Raw genomic sequence first — 23,558 nt, 5'->3', positions numbered from 1 at the left:
TGGGGCGTTAATAATTACAACTCAAGGAACAGAAATCTCATTGATTTTTGTCACTTTTTTGCTGTTTTTAAACATTTTTTTTCTTTTAACTCCGCTCCGCTGGTGCAAATAGACCTCTGCGTTGGTTCCCATCCGTGTAACGTTCATTTGTGCTCTCTCCGTCTCATGCACGAATATAACTGGTAGTGGGGGACGGGGGGGGGGGGGGAGTCTGGGCACCGCACGGGGGCTCAGGACCAGGGTGCAATTCCCAGTTCAGACCCAGACTCCTTTGCTGCAACTCCCTGGTTCTCAGCTCCTCATCTGTAAAATGGGAGAATGGAATTTCCCAGCCTCACAGCAGCGAACCCCGTCACCAGCTGCAAGCTGGTCAGACACTATGCGAGAGAGGAAACTGCAACAGAGTGTGGGGTGCAAAGGCCGTGGGCGGGGGCTGGCATGTTTTGATCTCAGCGAAGGGCCAGATTCCCATGTGTTGTAAATCCAGGAGTGGTGCCAATTTACATATTATTGCAATTAACCAAAAATACCCCAAGACAGTTTCTGTTAATGGTAAGACACAGTTCCTTCAATAAACCCTGCGGTGTGGGCCCAGACTTGCTGACATTTGTGCCTCTTGCTTTGAAAGCGAATCTGATGCACTGGGCCCAGCTGCTGCCCCGTCTCTTGTTTGAGAATTGGGGCTCGGAGCAGCCAGGACGTCTGGTTGGAGAGTCCAGCTTTCCCTGGCCTGGCCTTTGGCAGGCAGGCGCGTTTCCCACCCAGCAGAGACACCATCGCTCCGAGATGATGTCGCAGCCTGTCTGTCCTCAATCCCTGGGGCACGTTGCGTGCCGTACGTGGGGCAGGAAAAGGGAACGTGTCTCCCCACAGCGGCTGGGTCTGCCCTGTGCTTGTCAGGTGGGAGAGGCCTTTGTGAAGATCAGCGCTTGGAAAGGGCCCATCTGGGAGAAACTTTATTTTGGCAGCAAGGCTTCCATTCTTCCCATCTCTCCGAACCGGAAGCTGACGTCGAGAGGAAACGACAGTCCCAGACTCCCGGCAAAGCCAGGAGTAGCAGGGATAGGCGCACAGCTCTGCCCCCCCGCCCCCGACGGGAATGCCAGCTTCCAGGGACAGAAAGACAAGTGGTGTCACCCCTGTGGGCTCCGATGGGAGCTTTGTTGGTTCAGGGCTGGTGTTTCAGGAACGTTGCATTAGCGTCTGGTAATGGAGAAACTTCATCCAGGGAAAATACTTTGTTTAGGAAACATATTTCACCGAGCTGTGCTTGCCAGGGAACTTGGGCGAGCCAGTTTGTGCCTTCGTTTCCACATAGGGACAGTCCCTCTGGCACAGCAGGGCTGGGGGTGCCTAAGGACCCATTTGGAAGGGCGCTAGCAGGGCGTTGGATGATCTCCCCCAAACCCAGTATCAGACTGCCTCAGTTTCCCCAGTGATCATAGAATTATAGAATCATAGACTCATAGAATATCAGGGTTGGAAGGGACCTCAGGAGGTCATCTAGTCCAATCCCCTGCTCAAAGCAGGACCGATCCCCGACTAAATCATCCCAGCCAGGGCTTTGTCAAGCCTGACCTTAAAAACTTCTAGGGAAGGAGATTCCACCACCTCCCTAGGTAACGCATTCCAGTGTTTCACCACCCTCCTAGTGAAAAAGCTTTTCCTAATATCCAACCTAAACCTCCCCCACTGCAACTTGAGACCATTACTCCTTGTTCTGTCATCTGCTACCACTGAGAACAGTCTAGAGCCATCCTCTTTGGAACCCCCCTCTCAGGTAGTTGAAAGCAGCTATCAAATCCCCCCTCATTCTTCTCTTCTACAGACTAAACAATCCCAGTTCCCTCAGCCTCTCCTCATAAGTCATGTGTTCCAGTCCACTAATTATTTTTGTTGCCCTCCGCTGGACTCTTTCCAATTTTTCCACATCCTTCTTGTAGCGTGAGGCCCAAAACTGGACACAGTACTCCAGATGAGGCCTCACCAATGTCGAATAGAGGGGAACGATCACGTCCCTCGATCTGCTGGCAATGCCCCTACTTATACATCCCAAAGTGCCTTTGGCCTTCTTGGCAACAAGGGCACGCTGTTGACTCATATCCAGCTTCTTGTCCACTGTAACCGCTAGGTCCTTTTCTGCAGAACTGCTGCCGAGCCATTCGGTCCCTAGTCTGTAGCGGTGCATGGGATTCTTCCATCCTAAGTGCAGGACTCTGCATTTGTCCTTGTTGAACCTCATCAGTAGCCTCATTTAAAAGAATCCTGTAGTTCCCAGGATCCTCCTTCTTCCCTTTTTTAAAGATTGGCACTACATTAGCCTTTTTCCAGTCATCCGGGACCTCCCCCGATCGCCATGAGTTTTCAAAGATAATGGCCAATGGCTCTGCAATCACAGCCGCCAATTCCTTCAGCACTCTCAGATGCAGCACATCTGGCCCCATGGACTTCTGCATGTCCAGCTTTTCTAAATAGTCCCGAACCACTTCTTTCTCCACAGAGGGCTGGTCACCTCCTCCCCATGCTGTGCTGCCCAGTGCAGCAGTCTGGGAGCTGACCTTGTTCGTGAAGACAGAGGCAAAAAAAGCATTGAGTACATTAGCTTTTTCCACATCCTCTGTCACTCGGTTGTTTCCCTCATTCAGTAAGGGGCCCACACTTTCCTTGACTTTCTTCTTGTTGCTAACATACCTGAAGAAACCCTTCTTGTTACTCTTAACATCTCTTGCTAGCTGTAGCTCCAGGTGTGACTTGGCCTTCCTGATTTCACTCCTGCATGCCCGAGCAATATTTTTATACTCATCCCTGGTCATTTGTCCAATCTTCCACTTCCTGTAAGCTTCTTTTTTGTATTTAAGAGCAGCAAGGATTTCACTGATAAGCCAAGCTGGTCGCCTGCCATATTTACTATTCTTTCTACACTTCGGGATGGTTTGTCCCTGTAACCTCAATAAGGATTCTTTAAAATACAGCCAGCTCCCCAGCCAGGGCAATTGTGCTGCTCCCCCCAGGTGTCCATCACTTCCCCCAGAGGTGCATTAATTTTTCCAGCATAGTTCAGTGTTGACCAAGACAGGTAAAACAGGCCTTGCCACCTGGCCTCTCCAGACCATTTGCCACCAGCACGGCAGGTAGCCTGGCCAGGTCTCTCCTGCTCCAGGAGCTCCTTGGATGTCACCAGCGGGGAGGTCGCTGATTAATCATGGGGGTGGGGGGCTGAGCCCAGCTCTCCTAAAAGGGCCAAGCCCTACCTGTGGCAGAGAGAGCAAAGTATCCTGAAGCCGGGGCTGCTCTGAAGAGGGAGAATGTGTCAGTTGTGTGTCCTGAGGGGTAAATTCCCTGCCTGGGTGACAGAGTCTGTCCCACAGCTGCAGTGCAGCGAGGGGTGAGCCGGGGTCGCAGCCGAGCGTGGCCATCCACTGGAGCCCAAAGCTTGCTGCTGGAAATGACATGAACTGGGTTCGGCGTGGATCCCGCAGCTCGGCGTGGATCCCACAGCTCGCCGTGGGCAGCTGCTCAGATCAGCTGCTGCAGCAGTTTATTACCTGGTCCGTCTTCGCTTGCAGGCTGGGCTCTTTGCTCCGCACGCTCGCAGCTCAGGGGGGTAAATCCAGAGGGACTCCCCTGACTTCAGTGGAGTCGGGGCCAGTTTCTGATCTCAGGGAGACTGGTGTAAATTCAGCGTGACTGCTCACTCCGGTGGAGGTGCTCAGGGTTTACAGTGGTGTAAGCTGAAATCAGAAATTGGAGGGGTGGCAGGGGTTCGGCTAACCCCTGTGTGTCAGCTGTTTGCCCCACTCTAGCAACACCCTGCCACCCAGGCCAAGCTCTCACGAGGCACCCCGTGCTCCGTGCTGCCTGCTTGGAGCCTCCCAACGATTATACGTCGCTAGGCCAGAAGGAAGCGTTGTGATTGTCTCATCTGGCCACCTGTGTGGAGGGGCCAGAGCATGGCCCTGGGTTAATTCCCAGGGCAGATCGTCTGGACTCAGAGAAACAGCCAAGCTGGATTTAAATGTTGCCAGAGATGGAGACTCCCCCACACCCTTGGTAAATTGTTCCCGTGGTTATTTACCCTCCCGGTTCACAATTAGCACCTTATTGCCATCCAGCTTCAATGTCCAGCCCCTGGATCTTGTTCCTTTGTCTACTGGACAGACCAGCCCTCTCTTATTGCATTTCTCTTCCCCTCCTCGCTCCTCACAGACTCTGCCCGTCTCCCCGCAACCTTCTCTTGGGTCCTCGGGAAAGACCGAGCTCCTTGCCTTTCTCAGCGTGTTTTCTGACCCTTTCCTCCTTCTCATGGCTCTTCTCTGGCTCCGATTTATCAACATCCTTCTTGAACTGTGGGCACCACGTTGTGTGAGAGTCGCACCAAGGCCCAATGCAGAGGCAATCGAACCTGCCTGACACCTGTGCTAGATTCTCCTGTTGAGATGCCCCAGGGTCACCTTGGCAGGCCACTGGGAGCTCACAGAATCATAGAAAATTCGGGTTGGAAGAGGCTTCAGGAGGTCATCAAGTCCAGCCCCCTGCTCAAAGCAGGACCAGCCCCTCCTGTTCAGCTGATTTTTCCCCCTGCCTTCCTTGGCGATTTCAGAGTCCCTTCCTGCCAGGATAGAGTCCCCGTCCCGTATGTTCGGCCGCTGTTCTGTGTCCTGGGTGGATGACTTGACGTTTGGCCATATTGGAATGTACATTGTTTGCTTGTGCCCAGTTTACCAAGCAAACCAGATGGCTCTGTCTCGGTGACCCGTCCTCTTCATTATTCACCACCCCTCCCGTCTTTGTGCCATCCGCAAATCTGATCTGTGAGGATTTTATGGTTTCTTTGAGCTCATTGATAAAAATGTTAACTAGCGGCGGGCCAAAAGCTGATCCCTGCGGGACCCTCTAGAGACTCACCCCCTTGGGGTTGGTTCCCCTTTGACAATGACATTTAGAGAGAGATCAGTTAGCCAGCTTTTTATCCTGGTCATGATTGCCGGGTTGGGTTTGTTCTGTTCTAGCTTTCTAATAAAGATGTGATGTGATGCCAAGTCAAATGTCTTCCAGAAATCAAAGTTTAGTAAAGCAACACTATTGCATTTGTCAGCCAAACTTGTAGCCTCATTTAAAAGAATCGGCACCCATGTTGACTGGCGTTAATGACGTGACTGTCCTTTAATTCTTTATTAACTCAGCTCCGTATCAGCCACTCCGTTATTTTGCCTGGCATTGATGTCAGGCAGACGGGCTTATAATTACCCAAGTCATCCCATTTACCCTGTTAAAATAAACCTTTCTTCCAGTGTTCTGGGACTTCCCCAGTGTTCCAGGAGTTATTGAAAATGAGCATTAATGATCCAGAGAGCTTTTGGCCAGCTCTTTTAAAATTCTTGGATGCAAGTTTTTTTGGCTCTACTGCTTTGAAAATATTTAGCTTTAGTAGCTGCTGTTTAACATAATCCTGAGTTACTGTGGGAATGGAAAGAGCGTCGTCGTGGTCAGCAGCAGCAGCAGCACTGGATATGACCATGTCCTCTGGCTTTTTCCCCAGTCAGAGAAGAGAGAGATTTGTAGACCTCGTCTGCCTTTTCTGTGTTATTAGTGGCAGTTCTACCATTGCCATCCAGTCATGAACCTGGACCATTGTTAGGATTTCTTTTGTTCCGAATGTACTCCTTATTCTCCTTAACTCGGCCATCCTCAGAGTTCTCCATCTGTCCTTTTGTTTCCCTTATCAATTTTCTATAATTCCTAGCTTCTAATTTATATTCACTGCTATCAACTCCTCCTTTTCCCATGTGTTACGTATTGTGTCGATTTTTTTTTTTAATAGCTTCTTTCACTTCCCCTCTAAGCCAGGTTGGTTTTATAATCAATGCAACTTCTTTCTTGCTCTGTGGTTTTCTGGGCATCTAGCGAAAGGTTCTTAAACAGTTCCCAGTTGTCATTCACATATACAGCCCTTCGCCTGCCATAAACCGTCTCGCAAAGCACTTTGCACTAAAACTGCCACTGGGCTGGTGGTTAGGAGTCAGGATTCTGGGGTTCTGAACCTTAATGTATGACCTTGGGTGAGTCCCTTCCCTGCTCTGTGCCTCAGTTTCCCCACCTGCATAATGGGGAGTAATGGTACTCACCTTTGTAAAGCACTTTGAGTTCATTTGATGAAAAGGAAAGGGCAGCCTAAGAGCAGAATTGTTACTAACGTAATCCAGCTGTTACCGATGGCAAAACTTCCCTCTGAAACGTGCTAAAACACGGGTTCTGAGCTTCTGCAAGCAGCTGTCTAGATTGCCACCTTAGCCCCTGAGCTCCAGAGCCAGCGGGCTTTGCAAGTAATGAGATGGGGGGCAGTAGCTGAAATGCCTCAGAGTCCATTCCTGGTAAACTCGTCAGCCCCCCGACTCAGCCCCTGCGAGGGACGAAGTGCCTGGCTTTGCCCAGCCCTGAAATGCAGCCACCTCTGGACCTGTTTCACAGCAACGCTGCACAAGCCATTAGACAGCGTCTAAGTGCCACTTTCAAGCTCCCATCCAAGTCCTTTGTCTGCTCTGCTCTGGCTTAGCTGGAGCTTGGCAGGGTCCCATCATGCGCTGCCGGCTGCCTGCTGGCCTCCCAGCCCAGCTCTCTCCCCTGCCCCTCCCCCTCAATCTGGCGTCCTGTCATTAGCGTCTTGGATCTGCCACCCACTTCCCTGGGCTTGTGGGGGGAATGTGTGTAATTAGCGAGGGAATGTAGCAACGGAGGAGCTGCTGTACGGTCATTGTGGATCAGTGGGAATCCATTCCAGGCAGGCTGCAGTCTGGGAGTTGGCTTCGCTTGGCTTCAATGCTGATGAGTTTAGTTAACTTTGATCCTCAAATGCTTTCCTGTTTGCAGCTTGGCCCGGTGGGGAACAAGGCTGGCGTGAAAGGGACGGGCTTTGTTTGTAACTGGCACAAAATTAAGCTCCTATTTTGAGGCCCATTGGCGCGGCCCCATCCCTCCTGGCTCTAGGCATAGGAGAGCCTCCGTGCAGAAGTGAGCCTTAGACCTGTTGCTCTGGGTCCACCTCTCTGCCAGTTCCCCTCCCCAGCAGTGTGCAAATCACAGAGAGAGAGTGAACTCGCACCGTGGGCAACGTCGCTGCTGGGGGCCTGTCTGCATTAGGGAACCGCACCCCGGCAGCAGGAAAACGCAGGCGCGTGGCGACGGCCACCAGAGCTGGCCTTGCTTGGAACAGTGCGCAGCATCTGCCCTACTGCATCGCTGCCCCAGTCCCTGATGCAGCCGGGCCCTTGCAGTGTTCTCACCCACAAGGGCCCGGCTGCCGGAGACTCAGACTCGGTGCATTATCCCTGGGTCCCTCCGGGCTAGGTTTGGGGTGCCCGGGCAAGGGCGGGCACAGGGGACACTTGTGCCCCCGACTGGATTTGCACCCTGGAGGTTTAAGAAGCAAAACCTTGGTGCTGACTTGGAGTCCTTTAAAGCCCAGACCGGAGCTTTGAGAAAGGAGCTATAGGATTTTGGAGGCTGGGATCCGAAATAACCTGTGACCGCGGCGGGAGAGCTCAGTACAGAGCCGCTCGGCTGGCTTCTCACCTGCAACTTCACTGCCTGCAGTGCTGGCCCCCAGGGCTGATTCCGCTCTTGCGGACCCCGCTGCGGATCCGGGGTCACTCCAAGGAGCTCTGGGCGCTAGCCCGGGGGCAGAATCTGGCCCTGTGTCTCTGGCTCTGCTTTCCAATCGTGTCTTCCACTCCTGGGGAAAAACCGAACCCAACTGCTTTTGGATTGAGGTTTTTTTCAGGGGCGTGGGGGACGGTGGGAGAGGGTAAAGAAGTGGCAAAATGCCCCGTGGTACTGGCGTTCCCTGGGAGCACAGAGGCAGGAGATCCCAAGTTTCGCACCGCTCAGCATTCGAGTATTGGGCTTTTCTTCCTCAGACCCGCCTGGCTGCTTTGCCCCTCCAAGCGCCCCCACTCGATGCGGCACCACTTGGGCTAAGGCTGGTGCTTTCCAGATGCTGGGGGCTGCAGGGGAGGTGACTTAGGTGCCTTACCCTAGGACCTGGTTTTCCGAGGGGCCATGCCCCTTGCAGCTCCTGTTAGTGATTAACGGCTAGTAGCCCCGTGCTGGCTCCGTGGGCCGGACACTGGCTTGGGGCTGGGACTTTCACACGTCCCTAATGGCTGGGTTGTTGCAGGTATTTAGGTCCCTAAAGCAGCCCTAAGAGATGGCATGAGTCCCACAGCAAGTCCAGTGGTTTCTCTGCCCAGGTGCCTAGCCTGGCTCTCGGGACAGGCGGTGAGGGGTGAGGATCCCTGCCTCTCACGGAGTGTGTGTTTGTCTCTCATCTCCCTTCGCCAACTCGTTAGCCGTGTTTCACACTGTAGTCCCGGGATCGGTCCCAGCTGGGGGCAAACGGCCGGGCCCCTGCCTCCCTGATCCAAATGGAGCCCCTGATTCCCCGCTCGGGCCTCGACCCAGCTCTCAGGAGTGAGAGAGTGGAGGGGGAACCGCCAGCCTAGATGGTGTTAAGGTGAAATCCACCGGGATGCGACCATTGCCAAAGGGGAAAGAATAGAGAGGCGCCTCCGTCTGCTCTGGGGCTTTGAAGCTGGCTGCGGGGAAGTCTGCTGGCTGTTTCCTGTGCTCCCCTGAGAAGTAAACAGCCCCCGAGCAGGACGCAGGCAGGTTTTGGCTTCTTGATGTGACTTAGGGAAGAAGAGCAAAGGGGCCGGGGGATGGATTTAACTCCTGGTCCTGACAGCTAGCTAAGCCCAGCTCCTGGCGTCAGCCCAGCCCAGGGGAAGGAGCAGGGCTGGTTGGCGGTTGGAAAACACTCTCCTGCCTCCTTAGTTGTAGGCTTGCAGAACGCGGATGCTGTCATTTGCGGTTGGGCTTGTTATAAAAATAGGAGTTGACCTGGAACTAGGGAGGGCGGGAGCTGAGCACCCGAGCTGGGCCTAGCCAGGCTGGTTCTTCGCAGTTTCAGTGCAGTGCTGTGGGTTGAATGCTTGCCCTTGGGCCAGCAGCTGCTTGGGCGTGTAGCGGAGAGGTCCGGCAGGAGGGCGTGGGCTGGTGACAAAGCGTTTCCAGGATTGTCCAGACCTGAGGAAGGACTTTGACCCTGGCCTGTGCTGTGGGGGTTTGCACTAGTGGAGCGTGCAAAGCTGTGGCTAGGGCACAAGAGAGTGAGTCAGGACGCCTGGGTTCCGTCCCGAGCTCTGCAGCAGCCTCGCAGTAAGAATCTGGAGCCAACTTGAGAGAGAGGCCTATAAAATGCTGCAGGCTGCTCTTGTCAGCCCTATTTACTCCATCCCAGCAGGCGTTATTGGACGGTGGCACATGCATACAGGACAGAAGGGACAGCTTTTCTATGCAAAGGGTAACTAACCTGTGGAACTCCCTGCTGAAGAGTACCCCATGTTCGCGCTAACCGTTAGAACTCCACGTGTTCTTCTTATTGAGATGTCCGTCCGGTCTGCTTCGAACTCTCGGCCTCGGTGACACCCTATCTCAGGGAGTTCCGCAGTCTAGCTCTGTGCTGTGGGAAGATGTTTCCTCAGTCCTGAATTTGCTGCCTTTTGGTGGCGTTGCTGGATGGTGGCTCTGTCTGCAGCACGGCCGGGCAGCAGCCCTGAAAGCTTCTCCCAGGCCATGTGCTCAAGGGACGCAAAAGTGCTGATTTCATATAAGGAACCGCAGGTCATTTGGGATCCTCGGACAAGGCCCTCAGCTCCTTAGTGTCTGAACTCAGCTCATAGGGAGGCCGGACTCCCACTGATCCCCCTGTTCTTCCCAGTCCATACCCCATCAGTTCACGCTAAGTAACCCCACTCCTAGGAGTGCACGCTTATCTAATGTTTGCAGAGAGTTATTGTCATGGAAAACCACAGCCCCCAGACCACGCAGCCATCACCTGGACATATTTAGCTGTCTCGTCCTGCACTTACAAATCATTGTTTTTGCTAGTCTCTGTGCTCCTTCCAGCCCCCGAGTATCTTCCTGGCACTGGCTGTGCCAGGAAACCAGTGAGATCCTTCTGCTGTGCCTCCCCTCCAACGCTGCGTGCACTTAGCCCGTGGAACTCCACTCCACAAGACGCGGTTGGAGACCAAGGTCTTAGCAGGGTTTATACAAAGGGATTAGGAGTTTCTCTGGCTAACGAGACTAGCCAGGGTGATTAAAAATCAGCAAGGGTTTTGGAAGGGATGTGAACTGTCGTGCTTCAGCGTCTAAGCCAGGCTCGAGCTGCGGGGGTCAGCAGGGGCGTTCCTGGGGCCCTTGGCCCCCAGCTGCCTCCTGCGATGTTTCTTGCACTGTCCGAAGCAGCTGGTGCTGGCCGCTGCTGGAAAGCTGGCCAGACCGGGTCCCCTCCCAGCCCCCGGAGGTGGGAATGATCAGCTAGCGGGGCCTGGGGCAGCGAGACCCGTGTTTGATCCGACCTCCCTGCGGTTTCCTGTCCAGGCCTAGGGCAAAGCTGTGCTCCGAGGGGCAGGAGCCACCATGCCTCCATCCCAGGCAGCTTGGCTCCGGCTGCCAGGCCCAAGCCTGAGGGGTGGGGAGGCCCTGAGGAGCCTGGAAGTGGGAGCCGGCTGGGCAGTGTGATAAGTGGCTTTCTCCTTCCTACAGCCCCCTGCTGGGGGGCAAGGCGGGGCTGGAAGCCTGGATTGGCCGAAGGGGGTCTCCTAAACTCTGCCTGGGGATCATTTTAGCTCCAGAGCGTGGATTGAGCTTGGACTGGTGGAGGCTTGGAGCAGCCTCACCAGGGAGAACAGCCAGGGCTGGCCTTGGCCTGGCAGCGCCTGGGGCAGGCTGTGCCCAGCAGAGGAACCACCTGGGGCTAAGCGCTGGCCAGCAGCCTCCTGCTACGGGCTCTGACTAGGAACAGCCTCGTTGCCGGGGAGCCGCTGCCATGCTGGGGCAGGGGCTCTGCACCGAAGCCCAGCGGCAAGGGTGATACGGGAGGTGCTGGGCCTCAGGGGGGGCGGGGGCACCCAGGTGGGGCTCAGGAGGTCCAGGTCTTCCCCAGCCTTGAGCTGGGAAACCACAAGATGGGCTTAAAAACCAGGCCATTGTAAAGCCGCCAGCAAACGTGGGGTTGGGTAGGGCCGTTAGGGGCCTCGGCTGTCCGCCGTTCTCCGCACCCAGGAGGGACTAGCCCCCAGGCCTGGGTGTCCAGGGAAGTGACGCTGGTTTAACTGCAGTTGGTTTCTAAACACTCAGGGAGCTCCGGAGAGCACCCTCTCAAAACAATATCTGAGTCAAACCACTGGTTTTAATTCACAGCGTGGCTTCAATGGGGACTGACTCCTGACTCCATCACCTGACTCCTAGAGCTGGGGCTTTCAGGAACACCCCACGCAGCCCAGGAGCAGTGGGGCCATCGCGAGAGTCAGGCCCCATCGGGCACATGTCCAGCTGAGCTTTGCCCCCCTCCGCTGCTCTGACTGGCGAAAATCTGTGGGGGTGGGAGGGCTGGGCTTAGTGGGGTCATGCTGCCTCCGCCCCCTGCTCCCAGTCATCAGCTCCTGTCACTTGGGCTGTGACCCTGAATGCCGCTCAGCGTCTCCTGGGGCAACGTTTGGGGCCGGGCAGGATCGGGCCCAGAGACAGCATCATGCTGCCTTGGGGGTGGGGGGGCCTCTCTCCCGGGACACCCTGAAAACAGCCAGTTCTGGCTGCTTTGCAAGGGAGCTTGGGGGAGCTGTTTGAGCCAGAACAATGTCCCGTTTCATCTGGCCATGTGTCCTCCCCCATGCCCCCCTGCGGCCGCCCAGCCTCCCCCAGCTCCTCCTCTGGGCTGAGCAAGGCTGCGGGCAGGGGCACGGATGCGGGGGAGGGAATGTGCCTTTGTGTTAAGGGACGACCCATGAGTCAGTGAGCTCTGGGGTTGGGAAAACCACCTTTTGTCCTCTGGGCTAGAAATAAAGCCCCCCCCAAACCAGGCCCCCGGGGGGGGGTCAGCTGATGTTTTTAAAGTTCCCTTTTCACCTCTCAGACAGCGGAGTTTTGCACAAGGCGGGTTCTGTCTCCGCCGCCGGCACGCTGTCTCTCTGCAGCTGAACACAAGCCAAGATGAGCTCTGTTATTTTTCAGTTGGGTTTCTGCTTCCCCTCCGCCCCGCGCTGCCTCTTTTTTCTGTGACGCGGCGATGCAGGGGGGCGGTGTGGAAAACTCCCCCAGGGCTGCCGCTGTCTGGCAGTGAAAAGGGCAGAAGCCCTGGAGGGGGGCCGGAGGAAGGAGTCTGCCGCACTCTCCTCCTCCCTTTCATGTTTCTCTGTCCACGGGGCGCTCGGGGTGTGATCTTGCAGCTGTGGAAATCAGCGGCAAAACTCCCCTGGCCTGCGTCCAAGCCCTGCGCCCCCGGCTGTCCGGACAGGGTGGGAGGGAACATGGCCCAGGGGTTAAAACGGTGGATTGGGAGTTGGGAGGCTGGGTCTGTCGCAGACTCCTTGTGTGATCTTGGTCCTGTCCCTCTGTGCTGGTCATGCGGGCGGGCGGGGACGGAACAGGCTTGGCAGGGGAGCTCTGGATCCAGCCTGGTCCGGGCTCCTGGCTGGGATGGTCGCCAGCACCAGCCACCTCAGCGGCAGGTGCAGGAAACCCCAGACGGGAGCATTTCAGGGGGCGACCAGCAGCTGTTCCCAGCCTGGGTGGCTCATGCTGGGATGCAGGAGGGTTCATTGTTCTTTGCCTCTTTTAATCCTGCCATGTGGCACTGCAATCTCCTGGCTCAGCCTTGGCGTGGGTACGGCCGGAGCGCGAGCATGGAGCCCTGGCATTGCCTGGCATGCGGGGCGGCCAGCGCTCGCAGGTGGGAGTTACGAGGAGGAAGACCAGCCGTGACATGGCAAAGGCCCTGATGGGAATGGTGTGAGGCTGTCCCATGCAGCTTTCCTGGCAGAGGTGGGGGCTGGCTGATAAACAATTCCCGTCAAACCCCTGGAGTGAGAGAAACTGACCCAGTCAGTGGGGGGAAATTGAGTCACGCCTGTCGCTCATAGGAGGGATCTGGACCGTCTCAGGGACTGTCACAGATGGGCTTTGTGGCCAAGATGGGGTGTGGAGTTCTGATCTGTGCTGTTCTGGTTCTCACCCCCCTGCCATCACTGTGGTATCTGGGTCGATGGGCTGGGAAGATGGCCTGATCTGAACCCTAGCGGCACCAGCTCTTCAGTGGCCTGAAGTGACCCAGCAGTGTCTTCTGCCAGCCGGGAAGGTGGCTGGTGGCCTTTACGTAGCGCTGTGGCCGTTCAGCGCGGTTCCTAGAGAGACAGCGCCCAATCCCCTCTGGGTTCCTGGGTGTCTGGCGGTGGAAGGGAGAGAGAATCTGGCCCCTGGGCCCCCTGCGCGCTCTAAGGCCACAGCAACGAGCCAGACACCCAGGGCGCGGAGGGAGGACAAAGCAGAGGGGAGGCAGAATTCTCTCTCCACTGTGCAGAGGGCGTGGCGCCGGGCCAGGGCAGCCGTGAACAAGGGGCACCAGCGACTGCCTCCTAGGGCTGGGGCTGCCCGCTGCCTGGGGGAGGATCTGGCCCCAAAGGCCTCACGATGACACTCCGTATTGCCGGGCCTTGGGGTGGCATTTCCTGCAGGCTTGGATCAAGAGGGGGCCAAATCGGGACCCTCCATAGGAAACCCACAGAGCTGCTTGGCCCCAGAGCCAGCATTGACCCCATTGCTTCCAGGACACAGCTGCTGCCCCTCGCCCCTGTCCTGCGGGTTCCAGGCCCTGAGGCATTGGTCCGTCACCACCTGGCGGATCGGAAGAAACAGGTGCCCAGGTAAAGGGGATGAAGAAGGGAAGAGACCTGAATGCTCCCGGCATCCCGCCCCCCGCCTCCCCCAAAGGAGGGTTTCCAGGACCTCGGTTAGACGCCGACACTCGTCGTCCAGCATCATGCCCTCCAGGCCTGCGTGGGACTGGGGCTTGGGGTCTCCTGCCTCGAAGGAACAGAAGGTGGAGGGAGCTGAGGATGAAGGGCAGCCAGGCAAACAGCCGTGTCCCGGAGACGCTGTGGACTGACTGTCCGAGCGTTCCCAGCCAGGTCCCACAAGCAATGGCCAGGTGTCAGGCTGAGCGCGGCGTGGGGTGCCGAGCACCTGGCCAGGGCAGACGCTGGTGGGGCCAGTGCTGGGTCCTGGGGCCTTTGCCCTCCCAGGCTGCTGGGCCTAGTTCAGGGGCTGAAACCTCCCCGTCTGCTGTGCTGGGCGAGCGAGCGGGGGTGGAGCAGCCCAGTACCTCCGGCTGGCAGTCCTCGCTGGAGCTGGGAAGTGGTGGGAGCCCTGGCTCCCCTCCTGTGCCCGCACCGCTTGGCTCATCTCTTCCAGCGCAGAGCATCGCAGGAAGTGGCTGAGAGCGGTGCTCCGGCGGGAGCCGGGCTGTGGTTAGCGCAGAGAGGAAGCTGGTGTAGACCGGACGCAATGCGTCTGTGGTACGGCGAGATTTCGTGCAACAGCAGTCACAGGAAGGAGGACCAACATGGAACGTGTCTGCTCAGCTCCGAGCGCTCCCAGCAGAAGCTGCTCCAGCGTGCAGGCAGCCAGTGCCAGGCCTGTGCCTAGCGAATGGGGAGAGCCTGGGGGGACTAATGGCACATGGGCAGGAGTGTTTGCGTGTGAACACCCCGGCAGCAAATGCAGGTGCCCTGCTTGCACTAGTGCTCGCAGCTGTGACAGTGAGCAACGCGTCAAGACACCACTGACGATTCGGGTGTCGATGTACCTGGACTCCCACGCATGCCCAGCCCTGGTGCCAACCCCACCTCTGGGGCGTGGGCAAGGGGCTGGAGAGGTGGGAGAGGAGCGTCGCTCATGTTGAAATGAACCGTTCCAGCAGTGCTGGGATGCCCAGCTGAGATCAGGGCCACGCGTTGCCCGGGTGCAGCACGAGAACCAGTCTCTGCCCCGGGCCGCCTACCATCTCAGCAGGCAAGGCCGATGCAGGATGGGAAGGGCCCGAGGTCACAGCCAGGAGTAAAGCTGTCTGGCGCCGGGGAGGCCGGGCTCCTCTGAGGGTACAGCCGTTGGACGGCGGTTGGGCGTGGCCCAGGGATGCCATGGGCCTCGTGGCCTTGCCAGCGCTGTGGCTGGGAGACACTGAGGCCAGAGCGCCTCGCCCCGGAACGAGAGGATCGTTGTGCGGCCGGAGCCGCCTTGAATTTCCAAGAGGCCGGGATGCAGCCAGAGGCTCTGGGCCGCGGGATCTGGCAGGTAGTCGGCCCTCTGCTCACCGCTGGAGCAGCTCGGTGTGCAGGGGGGCAGGACACTGAACCCCCGCGGCAGGCGTGGGCGGCCCAAGGGGCAGCGTGAGGGTCGGCGGGTCCTGGTGGGGTCGTGCTCCCATCTCGCCGGCGCGGGGGAGCTGCGTGTGCTGAGTCATGTCTTAGCTCAGCTGTGCAATCCGAGCTGCCCCCCCACTAGGTTAAAACCCTCGCCCAGGGCGAGGAGCCGGGCCCTGACCTGCTTCCCCTCTGCTCCCTGACCACAACGGATGAGACCTCGCGGGGGTGGGAGGAAGGGAACCTACGTCCCCCCGTTTCCCCCCAGAGCCAGAGAGAGCAGGCCACGCTAGGGGGCAGGGCTCTCGCCCCGGCTCTGCCCCGAAGATGTGGGGTGCGTGACGGGAGAAGAAGGGGGCGGGGCCAGATCCTCTGCTGGAGGATATGGGTGAAGTCCCACAAGCGTCTCAGGGGCCCGGAGCTCATTTGCACCCACTGAGGATGTGGTCCGTCTGAGGGTACCGGGGTAGCCGGAGCAGGACCCGGATATCTGTGCCGGCAGCACAACTTAGCAGCCCGGGACCTTCAGTGGCCCCAGGGGATCAAGACCTCCGGCCTTCTGGATCAGCAGTGGCATGGTGCCCCCCGTCTCCAGAGGGCCAGGTGCTCAACCCGGCCCTGCTTCATTTAAGTGCCTTCCAGATGGGCTTTGCAGGAGCCAGCCCGGGGCGGGCCGGGGGCTTGGGGGGCATTGGCACCAGCCCAGCGCGCGTTGCCGCTAACCCCTCCCAGTCGGCAGTGTGTCTGGGGCTGCCTTGGTCCCCGCTCAGGCCTGCGGGAGTGAACGGGCCAGCCCTAGCCGTCCACGCCGGGGCATGTGGCTCGTGCCTGTCCCGCCGACGGGGCGGGAGTGCGTGGCTCAGATCCAGCAGCCCCCCAGGTCGACTCTCCTCTCTCCTCTCCGCAGAGCTCCATGAACCTCCCGCCTGACAAAGCCCGTCTCCTGCGTCAGTACGACAACGAGAAGAAATGGGACCTGATCTGCGACCAGGTGCTGGGGCCCGGGGCGGGAGTGGGGCCATAACCCCAGCTCTGGGGTCTGCGTGGGCGGAAGGCTGGGGGCAGGGGGCTTACCTGGGACTGCAGCAGTGGGGGCTGCCCGGCAGGGGAAAGGCCGGGAACAGCGCTGGGGCTGGGTCCACACGGACGCAGGAGTTGCTCTGTGCTCAGGGCTGGCCACAGAAGCCGTCGGGGTTCTCCGGGGGGAGGTTAATGGGAGCAGCGAGTCAGAGTCCCACGCACCCCTTGCAGGGTTTGCTCCGTCCCCACCGGTGATGCCCGCGACTCCCTCTCCATTCTGACACCCGCAGTCAGGCTCTTTCCTCCCCTCCAGGAGAGGTTCCAGGTGAAGAACCCTCCCCATACCTACATCCAGAAACTGCAGACCTTCCTGGACCCCGGCGTGACTAGGAAGGTAAGGGCTCGCACGGCGGCCGTGAGCTGCGGGGCTCGCACGGCGGCCGTGAGCTGTGGCCATAGAGACTCTCCTGTTACAAATCCAAACCCAGGGATGCTTCGTGGGTGCTGAAGCACTTGTGCAAGAGATGCCTGCTCTGGGGTCCTGGCTCCCAGCTCTGGCTCAGCAGCCACATGGGGTGTTTCTCAGAGCTCCAGGGTTTCCCATCAGCGCAGGCTGAGTGCGAGCTTGTTGTGGCATCATGGGCATGTCGCGCCGACGCTGAGCTCTGACCGCAGCTGTGCTCGTTGGACTCGCCCTGGGCGCCTGGCAAGCACGGAGCGACCCCCGCCCTGGGCAGCGCCTCCTCCAGAACAAACCGTCTGTGGTTACAGAAATAGCCACCCAAACCTTGCGATTACATGGAGAGATGGAACGCTCCGGGAGTCCTGAATTAGATCTTTGGCTCATGCCACCCTGTGTCCTGAATTTCCAAGGAGCTCAGTTTCCAGTGAGAGTGTTGCTGCCTCTCCTGGATTTCCCAAAGCTCCAGCTCCTGGGGTCCTGTGAAGTTGGGGGAATCTCAGCTTTCATTTAAAACACAGGAAGTTTCTAGCTGCTGGGGTTGCAGAGAGAAGCTCAGACACACGAACCAAAAGGCAAATCACAGGAAAAACTCTGGGGTTTGTTGTTTTTAAAAGAAACCTTAACATTGATAAGCTGGTCACATGATTATTGGGGCAGGCTTGTGACCCTCGGACACTTGGGGTTGACGATGCGGCATTTAGGGATCAAAAAAGGGGGCCAGCTTCTCAAACCTTGGGCACTGAGTGCTTTGGAAAAATCTCGTAGCCTCTGAGGCCAGAAGGGAGCATCGTAATCAGCTAGTCTGAGCTCCAACATGTCGCAGGCCACAGCACTTCACCCAGCCGTTCCTGTAATAGACCCAGAACCTCTGGCTGAGTTAAGAGACTTCATGTTACAGAGAATCCACCATTTACACTAGTCTAAACCTGCAAGTGCCCTGTGCCCCACGTAGCTGAGGAAGGTGAAAAACCCTCAGGGTCTCTGCCAATCTGACACGAGGAAAATTACTTCACAGCCCCAAATCTGGTGATTAGTTAGTCCCCAAGCAGGTGCCCACCAGCCAGACCCCTGGGAGAGAATTCTCTGTCGGACTCGGGGCCCGCCCCAGCTAGAGTCCTGTCACTGGCCGTTGGGGGTGTTGCTGCGAGCAGTCACAGATCGGCTCTGTGCCCCTGTTGGCAGTCTCATCATCCCATCCCCTCCACCAGTCCTGCCGTGGGGGCTGCTGGGTGGGGTGGGGATGTGACCCTGTCTGTGGGTGGTAAATCCCTGCAAATCTGGCCCGGACAGTCTGGAGAATCTATCCCCATGTAACTAACTGGGCCCCCCTGGTAAAACGGAGCTGTCTGATCTCTAGCTATTCGTCGCAGGCTGTATTGCAAATGCAGAACAGGCCATGCCAGCCCCAGAGAGCCCACGGTGCTGGCTCTGTTGCCGATGGGTCTGGTCAAGACGGGGAGGTGGTTTCTGCCAGGGGCGGAGGGAGAGCTGGGCTCGGGGCCCGGAGCTGGTTGCTGTTCCTAACAGGGGGACTCTGTTGTCAGAAGTTCAGACGGAGGGTGCAGGAATCGACCAAAGTGTTGCGGGAGCTGGAGATCTCCTTGAGGACCAACCACATCGGGTAGGTGCCACCGAGCAGCCGGGCTGGGGCCGGGGCCGGAGCTGGAGCCAGCAGAGCAGTAGGCTTGGCTCTGCTCCGTGCTCCATCCAAGTCCCTCACGCTCCGGATTCAGGCTCTGCATGGCTGGCTCTCCCCTCGTTACAGCTCCGGCATCGTTCCATAGCGGCCAAGACCCTTTTCTCCATGGCCAGGATGCCCCAGGCGGCCTGCTGGGGGATTCTCTGGCCTGGCAGCCCCACACTCTGCCAGGCGAGATGTGATCCCTGGCGTACGGGATGGCAGCGCTGCCCTCCCGCCTGCTACGCCACTCGGTTTGGGGGCCCTCTCAAATGGGGGGCCTGGGGCCAACCGCCCCTTTTGTCTCCCCGCAGGTGGCCCTGACTGTGCCCAAGCCCCGTCTGCGGTGAGGCTTCTTGGCTGTAGAGACCAGCTGCTGCCATCTGTGCTTGGAAGCTCGAGCGTTGCTCCCAACCCAGGGTGTATCTGCAAGGCCTTGCGTCTCGTGTAGACAAGGCCTGGCTCGAGAACCCGGTCCCCCACGCCCACCTGCTGCTACGCAGCTCTGGGGCAAACCGCTCAGCAAATCAATAAGCGTTTCTCCTGGTGCTGGAAGCCGGTGCTGTCAGTTTCCCTCGGAGGGAGGGCAACCATTTGCTGCGCTCGTTGGCAGATGCAGGGGGTGGGACTAGTGCCAGCCTGGCGTGAGGGGTAGAGCACCGGGCTGGGAGCCAGGGGACCTGGGGTCGGCTGCTGTATCTGCCACTGGCTGGCTAGGGTAGGGTTTGGGTAATGGTTAGGGATAGGTCACTGCCCTGCTCTGGGCCTCAGTTCCCCCCTCTGTAAAATGGGCAGAATTCTATTTCTCCTTCCTGTGCCAATGGCTCCGATCTCCCGGGTGAAAAGCACTCGATGAGGGTGGTTACAGGGGACGAGCAGGGCGCTGTGGATCCTGGTGGGTTAAGTAGGATGCACTGGTGGGAATGCGGCACAGAGTAAGAGTGAAAGGAAGGGAAGGGGCTGCAGGGGGCAACCAGAGGCTGAAGCAAAGAACAGGAATAAATATGGAGCCTGGCTGCCCAAGCCAGATGCTCCCCAGCCCTGGTGTGCCAATGGTGAGGGGGTTTGCTGGCTCGTGCCAGGGCTGGGGTGAGTGCAGGGAAGCACAGGGAGCGCTGGGACAGATCCGGGCTCATCGTGTCTGTGGGACCAGAACCAGCTCCCAAAGAGGAGCGGGGCTGGTGGGGTTAGAGGTCAGGGTCCCATGCTGCCTGGTGCTGTGCACACACTCAGCAAGAGACAGACCCTGCTCCCAAAAGCTTTCAGTGTCAGGATGAATGGGGAAACAGGCCCAGGGAGAGGAATAGACTGGCCCAAGGTCCTTCAGCCGGCCCACGGCAGAGCTGGGATTCGAACCCAGGGCTCCCAGCACTGTGCTCTGACCCCATAGTCATAAGCCTGTCCCCTGGCTCTTTGAGGCTCGGTTTGGCCAACACATTGATGTACGTGCCACAGGGAGGGGTGCAGGCAGTGACCCCGCAGGCTCGTCCGGCCCTGCGGCCTCGCTTCCCTTGGGCCTGGGTGGGCCGGGGTACAACGCTGCCGTCAGGCATCTTCCCCCCCCCGACCGCGCCCCGTCTGACGCTGCCCCCGCTGCTGTGGCCATGCAGAGCGTTCCCCGGGCCGTGTCTGCACAGCGGACGGCGCGTCCCCACCCGTGCGGGCCCAGCTGCAGCTGGAGGGGAAATACCAGCTGGCACAGGAACTGGGATTGTTCCTGTCCTTGGCCAGGCCTGCGGGTTCGCCACAGCCAGGCGCTCCTTCCAGCGGATGCTCAGGCCGGAGCTGACATCCTGCACTGGGGAGGGAGGGCCACAGAGTCAGCAGCTCCCTGGCTGGGCGGGGTGGGGGGAGACAGGAAACAGGGGCCACAGGGTGCTGGTGGGACAGTCACCGTGGGGGTGAGGCCATGGATCCCTCTGAACACCCTGTCCCAGGTCCAGCTGAGCCCCCCGGCCACCCCCAAGCGCTGGGCCATGGGCTTTAAGCCTCAGGAATCTAGACTGAGCCTAGGCCCTGCCCCTGGCTCGGGGTCCCAAGGCACGTGGCCTCTGTCGAGCACCCTCTCCAGAGAGCTCAGACCCCGCAGTCCAACTGCCCCGTCCCCCTCACAGCTTGAACACACCCTCTCCCAGCACTCCTTCACACGGTGCTCTGGGCCCACAGTTAACGCTACAAGGGCACGTGGGAGGTATAACACAGAACACGCACGATCCTGACACCATTGCTCATTACTGAACAGCAAGAGAAATACAAAAATCGAAACAAAAATAATAAATCCTGCCTGCAGTTCCCTGCCTCAGTTTCCCCAGCGCTCCGGAGCATTCTTTGATCTGGGGTCATAGCCCTCTGGGGGCAGCCAGGGTCCTGCTGCTGCAGCAGCGATGGCTTGTTCTCTTAACCGTGGAGCCTCTTTCTCCAGGTCAGCTCGCTTTGACGTAGGCTGGTCCTTCTGCAGCTAAACCCCCTCCAGCCCCCTCCCAGTGTCCCCGTCTCTTCCTCTGTGGCCCTGTGAGTCTCCCCTGAGCCATGCAGCCTCAGGCTTTTAAAGGCATCAGCACCCTGGGGTTTTTGTTCTGCTTTGGGGAGTTTCTGTTGAGGGGTTGGAGAAACCTGGATCTCCTGTGTGGTCCGCTCTGGAGGGTTCATGCCATCAGCCATGGAAACCCCGCTGGATTCCACACAGCCCTTCCACGAGATGGCAATTCATACGTTGTCCAGTCTCTCCGCTCCCTAGGACTCCCTGCTGCAGTATTTCTTGCCCCTTCTTTGGAAGCAGCGGGTGCTGGCCACTGCCAGAGCTGGGATACCAGGCTAGATGGGCCCCTGCTCTGGGCCCCTCAGTTCCTGTGTCATCCATATAGCAAGGGGGTTGGGTTCACCAGAGGTGCTGGAGTCCCCCACACAGGTGAACCTGGGTCACCATGGGCAGCAGGTGGAGAGCAGGACCCGCCATGGGGGTGGAAGAGAGGGGCCCAGGGGGTGCGGAGGAGGCTGCCTGCCCGGGGGCCAGCACTGGGCCTGCTGAGGCCAGGGGCAGAAGGAAGGTTTGATGCAGAAGGGCGGTCCAGACATTCCCTGCCTCGGCACGCTCACACGTGTGCACAAACGTGCACACACATGGCCTTTCGCACGCAGACACGTGTGCACGCTCGCACACACACAAGCTGACATGTGCTACTGCCAGGACATGCGCCCACTCAGGTCCACGTGGGGTCCCCTCCCCAGCCTGCAGCAGCGGCTGGGTTCGTCTTCGCCAGCCCAGGTGCCCTTTAGCCCCCTGAGAGCCCTAAAATAGCAGCCGTGGCCTCAGACAGGAAACGAGCCGGGGGCGGGGCGCTGGAGCGCAGACAGGCAGGAAATGGGCGGGCTCGCCTGCCCCCTCCCCCACAGGGGAAATGGCTCCAAGACAGTGCCGGGGTCTGACTTGGGCCAGATCCCACCGCCCCCAGCACCACACTTCGGAAAACGTCACTCCCCGCCCCCAATGTCACGCGTGTGCGCGCACCCCCCCAATCACGCGTGTGCGCGCACCCCCCCAATCACGCGTGTGCGTGCACCCCCCAATCACGCGTGTGCGTGCACCCCCCCAATCACGCGTGTGCGCGCACCCCCCCAATCACGCGTGTGCGCGCACCCCCATCACATGTGCCTGCATGCCCCCCAGTGACACACATGTGCACACCCCCCGACTAACACCCAGGCATGTGCCCTGATCGAATAACACGTGTGGATTCACCCGACTAACATGCCCCGCCCCAGCAATGCACAAGCGTGTGCCCCCAGCTGAATAACACGTGTGCCGGCCGTGCCCTGCCCAAAGAGCCCTGCCCGTGCTCCCCATCAGGTAACGCGCACGCAGATTGCGGGCACGGCCAGGATGTGTGCGCCGGGGCAGGGCTCCCAGCATGCAGCTCCTGGCCCAGGAACCCCTGAGCCAGGGGAGGAGAAATTGGCCTGCGAGCGTTTTTGGGGGCGCAGGGGTGGGGAAGCCACTTTCTAGTGCAACCCAGAGTGGAGCCACAAGCTCTGGCTCTGCCAGATAAGAGACAGGCGGCTGGGGGTGCCTGGAGGGGCTGCAATCTACAGGCCGCAGCGGGTGCCTGTGACAGGGTGGGCCCAGGGCGGCTTAACCCTGAATTCCTCGGCTCTGCTGGGCTCTCAGCCCATGAGCGGAAACTGCCCCAGGACAAAGCTAACCAAGGGCTGGCTTTTCACAGGGGCCTCGGCCCCTGCTGCTGCCCGCAGCTGCATCTGAAAATCCTACCGGGCGGGGGCCTAAATCCAGTCATACGGTCCCTGCCAGCGTGTGGGCCCCTGGCTGGGGTAGATCGGGAGTGATGGCTGGCGTCGGTGGCGTGTCACCGAGGTACCGCGGAGAATCGGGGCCCGGGGGATGGCTGCGCCTGCGTGGCCAGGTCACGCCGTGCCCCGGGCGGGAAGGAAAAGGGGGCGCGAGACCCTGATTTCTGTTCTCCGCGCTCCACAGCGTACGCAGACCCGCTGACGTCAATGGACCCTCTATTGTCCTGGCAACGCGGTAGCGTCACGGTGTTGATTCCCCCTGGCTCTGGGGTGTGGGTTGGGTGTGATCACTCGGTGCCGGGTGTTGTCAGTGGCCCCCAAGGTCCCTGCCCCAAGGACCTGTCCCTTTTCCAGCCCAGGACTCCTCCCAGCTAGGGTCTCCTGGCCTGGCACGGTGCCGCTGACTTCTCGCCTGGTGGGGGGCTCCGGACCGTGGCTGAAATTCGTCCCGAGGCAGGAGGCCAGCATGGGCGCTAGGCACCGCTGCAGCTTGCGGACCCCTGGGGTGACTCGCTCTCTGCTCCGCTCTGCAGGTGGGTTCGGGAGTTTCTCAATGACGAGAACAAAGGCCTGGACGTCTTGGTGGAGTATCTCTCCTTCGCGCAGTGTGCCGTGATGTAAGTGCCGCGCAGTGTGCTGTGATGTAAGTGGGGGCAGCTGTGACTCCTCGCCCCCCCTGGGCAGAGCAGGTGAGATCCGGGTTTGCAGGCACCCCGTCGGCTATCGGCCTGTGCCGCCCGGCTTGGTCTGCAACACGGTGCAGCGTGTTCCCAAGTAAAGGCCACGTGATCCCAGCTAGCCTGACCGCTGGCCCCCATTCTCACTCGTCTTGGGA

At 59.0% G+C, this 23,558-nt stretch overlaps 1 protein-coding gene across 1 annotated transcript in view; it reads left to right on the top strand.

Moving 5' to 3' along the window:
- Positions 1-23,558, top strand: part of FMNL3 (formin like 3) — a 47,278-nt gene that overhangs the window by 4,062 nt on the left and 19,658 nt on the right. Inside the window, exons 2-5 of the mRNA XM_073319196.1 lie at positions 16,165-16,248; positions 16,591-16,671; positions 18,285-18,361; positions 23,257-23,340. Of these exons, the coding sequence (XP_073175297.1) occupies positions 16,165-16,248; positions 16,591-16,671; positions 18,285-18,361; positions 23,257-23,340 (326 nt within the window). The remainder of the gene's footprint in view (positions 1-16,164; positions 16,249-16,590; positions 16,672-18,284; positions 18,362-23,256; positions 23,341-23,558) is intronic.

This window comes from Lepidochelys kempii, chromosome 20, assembly GCF_965140265.1.
Source record: "Lepidochelys kempii isolate rLepKem1 chromosome 20, rLepKem1.hap2, whole genome shotgun sequence".
Classification (NCBI taxonomy): domain Eukaryota; kingdom Metazoa; phylum Chordata; order Testudines; family Cheloniidae; genus Lepidochelys; species Lepidochelys kempii.
Note: the sequence above shows the minus strand (reverse complement) of the source record. Positions and strands in the feature narration are given on the sequence as shown.